At 40.0% G+C, this 8284-nt stretch overlaps 2 protein-coding genes across 2 annotated transcripts; both read right to left on the bottom strand.

The window, feature by feature from the left end:
- Positions 1 to 311: 311 nt before the first annotated feature.
- Positions 312 to 650, bottom strand: LOC137948572 (zinc finger CCCH domain-containing protein 37-like). The gene has a single exon (XM_068794659.1). The coding sequence runs from the start codon at positions 648 to 650 to the stop codon at positions 312 to 314; it is 339 nt and encodes a 112-aa protein (XP_068650760.1).
- Positions 651 to 5835: 5185 nt separating this feature from the next.
- LOC137948569 (uncharacterized) lies at positions 5836 to 7637 on the bottom strand. The gene is made up of 4 exons (XM_068794655.1): positions 7548 to 7637; positions 7404 to 7437; positions 7119 to 7312; positions 5836 to 6863 (listed from the first exon to the last, which is right to left on the bottom strand). Exons 1-4 carry the CDS (start codon positions 7635 to 7637, stop codon positions 6150 to 6152), a joined length of 1032 nt encoding a protein of 343 aa, XP_068650756.1. The 3' UTR covers positions 5836 to 6149.
- Between the last annotated feature and the right edge of the window lie 647 nt (positions 7638 to 8284).

The raw sequence follows: 8284 nt of genomic DNA, 5'->3' as shown, positions 1-8284 counted from the left end.
GAAGGATTAAGAGGGCTATAGATCAAAGACAAGAGACATGTGGGAACAAGTTTTGGTGACAATGCTTTCGATGCGTCGGACATCAATTGGGTTTCTATTTTGCAGAATTAAGTGTCGGAATCAGGTGGGTTGAAACAGCCGGAATCCATTCCGTAGAGGCGATTTGATTCGGATTTACTATGCATGCACAATCAATATTGCATGCCTGAGTTTACACATAAGCAATATTGTTTGTGTATGCGCAGTAAATTTGAATCAAATTGCCTCTATAGAACAAATTCCCACCGTCTCAACCCATCTGATTTCTACACTCAATCCAAATAATCCGAAACCCAATCGATGTCAGGCATATCGAAAGTATCGCCACCTAATCTTGTTCCTGCTTCTCTCTTGTCTCTGATCTTCAACCCTCTTAATTCCTTCAAGAAATCCAACTCTCCCGCTGATCCCTCCTCGTTCTTTGGTGACGATGGTGGTGCCGCACCACACTCCGGTTGGACCCTCTTGCCTTGAGCTTCATACCTGGTGCCACTATGCAATTGCTCGTCAGTGTGAGCGAAGAAACAAATCTTCTCTTGGCAGTTGCGACCTGTTTTGCAAGGGCGCATGTGATACTTTGGCAGGGTGGTGCCAAAACTCAAACATGCCATTTGCGAATCCGACAGGAATCGCACTTGGGGCAGCAGCCTTCCCGGAAATCCGGGTAGGCGATGCCCTTGTAATTGAACTTGTAGGAACCCGTGTTAGAGACGGGTGGTTCCATCAACTACTAATGGGTTAAGTACTATGTTTTCCGCACCTAAAAGATTGGTCTTTTGAGTTGTATTAGTTAGGCATTTGACATGGTACCAGAGTTGGGCACCATGTTCCACGTTCGAATCCTGGCGAAAGTGGTAAGTAACGGGAACGGTGGGTGTCAGAGCTAGGTGGTTGGTCTTTTGGGTTGTATTAGGTAGGTGTTTGACATTGTATCAAAGTTGGGCAACACGTTCCGCGTTCGAAACGGGAACAGGAACGGTGGGTGTCAAAGCGGGGTGGTTTCGTCCACCATTGATGGGTTAGGTACTCTTGTTTTCCGCACCTCATAGACCGGTCTTTTTGGTTGTATTGGTTAGGCGTTTGACAACCCGGTGGCGCGCTTTCCTGACGCGCTGGGCGCAGGGGCATTGAGTCCAGTCACATGTATCATTATTGTGGTACCGATTGATCTTGAACTCGTACATTTGGAACTCATCGGATTGGCAGATTTTATTTATCGGATTGGAGAAGTCCAACGCTTGACGTCGACGAAACGGAGACGCTCAACTTTTTTTAGCATAACTATTTACACCAGCAATGAACCATGAAAGTACGAAACGACCAACAAAGAGATGGAGATCTTGATCAAGAACAAGCACGAAGAGAGATCTTGATCAATTCAACCAGCTACAAAAAGAGGAATCTCATCACAACTCTGAAGAATACAAACAACAAGATGAAAGAACAGAATAAATAATCCATCCTCCTGTATCCCAAACTGCACGTATCAAGAGATCTGTCACTCTCCATGTAACTTTGAGGAAAATTGGTGGCAATATATGGTTATTGATAGGAGCCATTAGTGCAGAGTGGAGCTAGAAAGTAACCGTTAGAGTTTGAACCTGAATACTAACGGAAAGGATGTCGGTTGGGTCTCCATCTTTAAACGTGATGTGAAAGTGGAGTTCGGAAGAAGACGACATTGGAGAAAGCGATAGGGCACTTCATAAGAATATTTCGCAATCGTTCGAGTTTATATGCAGCAACGGTATGCATGTGTTTTTCTGACGGCCCAGTAACTTGCACTTGTTTAAGTTGCTTACTGTGGTATTATCTTAATGTGAGATGCTCGTAAGAAGTTCTTTTAAACACGGGCCTCATACGCCAGGTGATTACTTCTTGATACTTCATTACTTCTCAAAGACAAGAAATGGAAAACTAAATTCCAGTAAATTGCACTTGTTTAGGCTACTTACTGTGGTACTCTATCTTAATGTGAGATACTCGAAAGAATCTCTTTTTAATACGGGCCTCATACACGGTGGGCCCAGTGATTACTTTATAAGAGATAAGACGAACGAAAATTAAATTAATAATTAAAAAGTTTTAAAAGAACAAAATAAATATATTAATATTTAAAATAAAATCCTCCTAAACCTTGAATGAACCCTGTATAAAATATGATACAAGATCATAACAAAAAAAAAAAAAATGTGAAACAAGAATTTGATCTCCGATACAAAGTTTGAAATCTCCCAATGGCCCAGGAAAGAAATTCCCTGGCCCTCCAGCAGCGTTTGGATAGACGGAATATACATGTGCAGAGAAATTAGACTGGCAAATAAAACAGAGGGTACTTACAAAGAATGATAATCCCATCGCCCTTTTTTTTACAGAAGAATCAAACCCCATGTGTGGCACGACGCCTCCATCGTCGTAGGAGAACAGATTCTGAAACGGATTTCTTAGAAGGATTAAGAGGGCTAAAGATCAATGACAAGGGAGAAGTGGGAACAAGTTTTGGTGACGATGATTTTGATACGCCAGACATCAATTGGGGGTTTCTGATTTGCAGAATTAAGTGTAAGAATCAGATGGGCTGAAACAGCCGGAATCCATTCCGTAGAGGCGATTTGATTCAAATTTACTAATCATGCACAAGCAATATTGCTTCTGCATGCATAGCAAATTTGAATCAATTGTCCTTTATAGAACAGATTCTGGCCGTCTCAACCCATCTGATTACTGCACTCAATCCAGTAAATCCGAAACCCAATTGATGTCTAGCTTATCAAAAGTATCGCCACCGAAACTTTTTCCAGCTTCTCTCTTGTCTCTGATCTTCAACCCTCGTAATTCCTCCAAGAAATCCAACTCTCCTGCTGATCCCTCCTCGTTCTTCGGCGATGATGGTGGTGCCGCACCACACTCCGGTTGGACCCTCTTGCATTGAGCTTCGTACCTGGTGCCATTGTGCAATTGCTCGTCAGTGTGAGCGAAGAAACAAATCTTCCTTTGGCAGTTGTGACCTGCTTTGCAAGGGCGCGTGCGATACTTGGCAGGATGGAGCCAAAACTCGAAATCTACAATAATCGACCTTGGGGCAGCAGCCTTCCCGGAAATCCTGGCATGCGATGCCCTTGTAATTGAACTTGCAGGGCACCGGTGGCGGGTTTTCTCATGCTTTTTGTTTTTTTTAAACCATGCATGATGACATAAAAAGGTAACATGTGATAGAAAATTTTCTAAAACAAGAAGTAGCTCTATTTGCACCTAATATGCCTTCAGGAAACTATAGACTAATTAAAAAATTTATCTTACATCGAAAAGAACCAATATCTTGATCCTTCAAGAAATCATTTTCATGGGAACTGTATTTTAGCTCACCTAGAAATTTTTTATCAAGTAAAGCATTTTATCATAAACAACACTCTCGGTAAAGGTGCTTTTACACAGAAACTCCACCATAACTAAGAGGCAAAGATAGAAAGGCTGCTTGATTTGCCATCAGGGGTGGCTTCAAACCGAGCCGGATTGCGAGCGACTCGAGCTCGGCTAGGTTTCGTCTCGGTTCGATTCGTTATACCTGGATCTCAAACTCGGTTCAAGATCCAGATACTGCTCGTTTGAGTTAACGAGTCCAGCTCGACCGAATCAAGGTTCGGCTCGAAAACTCATGAGCCGACTCGTTAACGGGCTGGTGAGTCGTGGGATCGAGGGGGGGGGGGGGACATCTCGCCGGCCGGTACATCCCCTTCCCTCCGATTTCTTCGCCTCTGTTTCCGTCGTCGCCGATGACAGGTCCTCGCCGACGCCACTCCTTCGCTTTGCGTCGTCTCGGTGGAAACCCCTCTCCAAAGAGAGTTACTTAAGTTGGGAGAAATAATTTCTCTCCCCCCTCTGCCCCGCCACGCGAAGACGATTTCGCACGTGTGAAAGTCACACGTGCGAGATCATAAACAAGTAAAAAAGAAAAAAAACTATTTGTCCCTTCCTCGTAGCTCTTAAACAAATTGAAAAGACATTTTAGTAGAAATACGTTTCTAGAGACTATTAGTGGTTTTTTCAATAAATGTTGAAAAAACATATTTAGTAGAAATATAGGGACTATTAGTACCTCATGTTTTTTGGAAATATTTTTTTAATTAGAAATTCTTATTAAAAATCATATAATTTTTAAGTAAGATTTTCTTACTAAGATGGGCTAGAAAACCGTATAGAAAAATTCTGAATAAGTATTTGATAGTTGATGCTATAATACTTTTAGCATTAGGCAATTTTCATAGCAATTTTGTGTTTGACATTTTATTTGATTAAAATTTTATCGATAAGTATAGTAATATATTAGATTGATTATTAATTTTTATTTATTTCCCTATAAGAGGCAATAAGAATTCCATTTAACTTTCCTAAGAAAATTTTAAAATATTTCTTGTAATTTTCTAGTAAGTCTCTAATAGTAAAAGGATTTTATTTAAATATTTTTTTGGACATATGTATCCTAGGAAAAATATTTCTAACTTTTCCTAGAATATAAATTTTCAATCAGGGGCACTAAAGAGGCCATAGTAAATTTATGGTCAGATTAAAAAATTACAAAATAAGCTAGACAACATTTAGGGTAAAAAAAATTAATATTTGTGGGTTCTAATCCATTATCGAGATTCAATCCCGAACCTCCCCTATCATTTTTTTTAAATGTATGCATAATTTTATAGATAATTTATTTGACATATATTTTATGTAGAGTATTAAATGTAGGTTAACCTCGAACTCGGCTAAAGCTAGAGCTCAAACTCGGTTAAAATTATTAGGCTCGAGCTCGATTACAATTTTCAGCTCGAGCCTAGGTCGACTCAAGCTCGAGTTCGAAATCCTTAAATCAAACTTGACTCGAACATAGCAATGTTCGGACTCAGCTGGATTCGATGCCACCCTTATGCCTAATTTTAAGTAGAGGTCATTCCCAATTGTATGTAAAGGTCATATCCAATTTTATGTAAAATATATGCCCAATTTTATGTAAAATTTATGCCCAAATTTATGTAAAATATATGTATAATTTTATATACAATTTATTTGACATATATTTTTTGAAAAGTTTTAAAGGTATGTTGGAGCTCGAACTCTAGACGTGTAATTTTTGAAAAGTTTTAAATGAATGTTGAAACTCGAGCTTGGCTCGAACTTGGTTAAAATTATTGAACTGAGTTCGATAAAAATTTTAGGCTTGAAGCTAGGCTCGACTCGAGATCAAGTTCGAAATATTTAAATTAAGTTCGAGTCGAATATAGACAGGTTCGGACTCAGCTTAGCTCGATGCCACCCCTATTTGCCATCAACTAAGAGATTTTTTAGCTCGGGAAGGACAAAAGTGGCTTCCTTATGATCCTTCCTCCAATCATCATAGAAGGCACTCAATATAAATGCTCGATCGAGCTTATAAATTGAAGAATGCTGTCATATAAGAACATCAGAGCACAATAACTGTCAAAAAGGTTTTTTTCCCAGAGATGGAAATAAAGGATAGACTTTAGAAATCAAAGATTACCAATTCAGACATTATAAGAGAAAAGAACTCCTAGTTAAGTACCAATTCAGACATTATAAGAGAAAATAGTTCACAGTTATGTGCCTCTTCAATAGTAACACCGAGAATAGGCTTTACTAATAAGACATACAAAAGAAACATCTTCTGCACTTGCTCTCCATTATTCATGGCAGCAGAGAGTGATATTGTCATTTTTATTCTGTGAAAGCAAACCCAGTGGTCAAGTTAATGTTCTAAGCCAGAAGAGTCAAAGCGACCATGCCAAAAAATGTAAATAACTATTGACCAAGGAATCAGAACAAGGGTATAAAGCATAAACAGGCACACTAAAAACTATAAAAGGGATTTACAGTATGCTTTTCAGGTTTTTCTTTTGGACCATGTACTGTTACAAGTGTTAGGAATTATGCCCTAATTGTGTAGAATCAGCAACGGAGAGCTTCTCCGGCCCGATCGATTTCATCCGAGTTTCCAAAAATTAGGCTCACTGGTAGATCAAAGGGCTGCGGACATTGTCTGCATTGATTAAAAGCCATCTAGATAATCGTTTTAGACTTTGGAGTTATAGAGCTAGGCATGATCACCGATGCAGACGATGAACCCATCTCTCCAGTCGAAGCTGTTTCAGTGGACATACCATATATGTCTTGTTCTTTCTGGGACATACCCATTTGCCACCAATAACCGGCAACCCTTCTTCCAAGATATCGTTTCTTCCCAATAAGACCATTTCTTTGTCTTGATTCTGTTCTCCGCCAAACCGTTCTTCATCTTTCGCCCAGTCAGGGACATCATCACTGCGACTGTTAATTCGAATACCTATAGAATTTCCATGATTTTGTGATCGGCAAATTTTGTTGATTACTGCCGTAGGATTTTCTGCCAATGGTTCCTTGCCCTTCCTCTGGTTTAAAAGGTCTTCGCTCCTTGCTTTTGCGTTTTCCATCTTCTTCACTGTTATAAAACCATTAGAATTCTCCTCGTATTTGCAGCTGGCAACACACTGTTTTGGAGAAATTCTAACAGCTTCTTTAGGAAAAGAAAAACCGTTGTCAAATTCAGTATTCTCTTTCCGTGTTTTCTCTTCTACGTCACCTTTTGCGGGAGGTAACTTTAGAGAATTTTCAGGTTCTTTTGTGGATATCTCTGTATTTCTCTTCACCAATGGAATTTTCTTCTCCGAGCTTAAATCTTCCTTTTCCTTTGGAGGAATTGAGGCGCATCCTGAGAAAGTTTTTATGCTGCTACAAAATGGTGTAAGATGTGTTTCAGTAATTTTAACCTTCGGAAGTTCCTGCAATTAACCACGTAACAATTGATTAATCAAAATTAGGAATATCTTTGCTCCAAATACTTCTCAACTGAAAGAAGAAAGCCTCTCTTAACACAAACCACGCTGCACTAAACAATCCGCCTTACACACACAGATGTGATTGTCAGATCTACGGCTTTAAAGCAACAAAGTTACTTCATATTGAAATAGTATCTTCCATAAAGTAGCTCAAAATCACTTAGAAAGAGAAACAATGCGATGAGAATTGACAAGCACCTTGCTTACTAGATCCTGTGTCTGCTCCTTAACTACCTGGCAAATCCACTTTTCCTGTTTGGACTTCTCAAGTTCGTCTAACCTCTCCTTTTTTCTTCTAATCTCCTCCGATCTGTCGAACTCATCAAGATCATCACTAATTTCGACCTCGGGAGATTCATAGCTTGGAAACCAGACTCTAATATCGGGAGCCGCTGAAAGAAAAACAAATGGACAGACTAAACTGAAAAGCTAAAAAAATAATAATAATAATAATAATAACAAAATTGACGCTATCACACAGACATTTTAGCCAAAGCAAGTCAGACGAACCTGCAATCTGCAAACAAGAAACGCAAAAGTTACAAAGATTCAAAATTCGTTTGAAAATGGAAAAGAGGAAAAGGGGAAAGGGAGGATAATGAAACAATCGGAAAGCCTTCAGTGTACCTCCGAATCGAAATCATCTGCAGAAGTGAGACTGCGTCCACTGAAATTCGTATTCGATCGATCCTCTATTTCTACGTTCCTTGGAGCCATGGATGTTGAAACCTTGGGGAAACACGAAATAGATCACTACCTTCCCCTCTCTTATTCAAAATTCCCGCCACGGATTTTAAATTTTCGAGGTTCCCCTTGGCGCGTAGGTGTGTGTCATTTATCCGGGCTCGCTCGCGAGCGATTCTATACAAAGTAAATTTGTATACATATGTAAATTCTATACATATGTAAATTTGTGCATGCAAAGTAAATCTGAATCAAATCGCCTTTACAGAATTGATTCCGGCTGTCTCAACCCATTTGATTCCTGCACTCAATCCAGCAATCCAGCAAATCTGAAACTCAATTGATGTCTGGCATATTGGAAGTATCGCCACCGAAACTTGTTCCCGCTTCTTCCTCTGATCTTCATCCCTCTTAATTCTTCCAAAAAATCCGACTCTCCCGCTAATCCCACCTCGTTCTTCGGCAATGACGGTGGCGACGTGCGACACTCCAACTGGGCCCTCTCGCATTGACCTTTGTACTTGGTGCCACTGCGCAGTTGCTCGTGAGTATGAGCAAAGAAACAAACCTTTATTTGGCAGTGGCGATCGGCTTTGCAAGCGCGCATGCGGTACCTGGCGGGGTGGAGCCAAAACTCGAACACGCCATCAGCGAATCCACAAGAATCGCCAAGGGCAACT

This window comes from Aristolochia californica, unplaced genomic scaffold (assembly GCF_029961685.1).
Source record: "Aristolochia californica isolate CCGP_79_NKW_82.1479 unplaced genomic scaffold, dmAriCali1.0.hap1 SCAF_13, whole genome shotgun sequence".
NCBI lineage: Eukaryota > Viridiplantae > Streptophyta > Magnoliopsida > Piperales > Aristolochiaceae > Aristolochia > Aristolochia californica.
Note: the sequence above shows the minus strand (reverse complement) of the source record. Positions and strands in the feature narration are given on the sequence as shown.

Excerpts from the sequence above, each read along its gene's own strand:
- LOC137948569 (XM_068794655.1), bottom strand. The coding sequence starts at position 7,637 with ATGGCTCCAAGGAACGTAGAAATAGAGGATCGATCGAATACGAATTTC. Across the intron at positions 7,313-7,403 it reads TGACTTGCTTTGGCTAAAAT|CGGCTCCCGATATTAGAGTC; the intron begins GTCTGTGTGATA and ends TTTTTCTTTCAG. Across the intron at positions 6,864-7,118 it reads CACAGGATCTAGTAAGCAAG|GAACTTCCGAAGGTTAAAAT; the intron begins GTGCTTGTCAAT and ends GGTTAATTGCAG.
- LOC137948572 (XM_068794659.1), bottom strand. The coding sequence starts at position 650 with ATGGCATGTTTGAGTTTTGGCACCACCCTGCCAAAGTATCACATGCGC.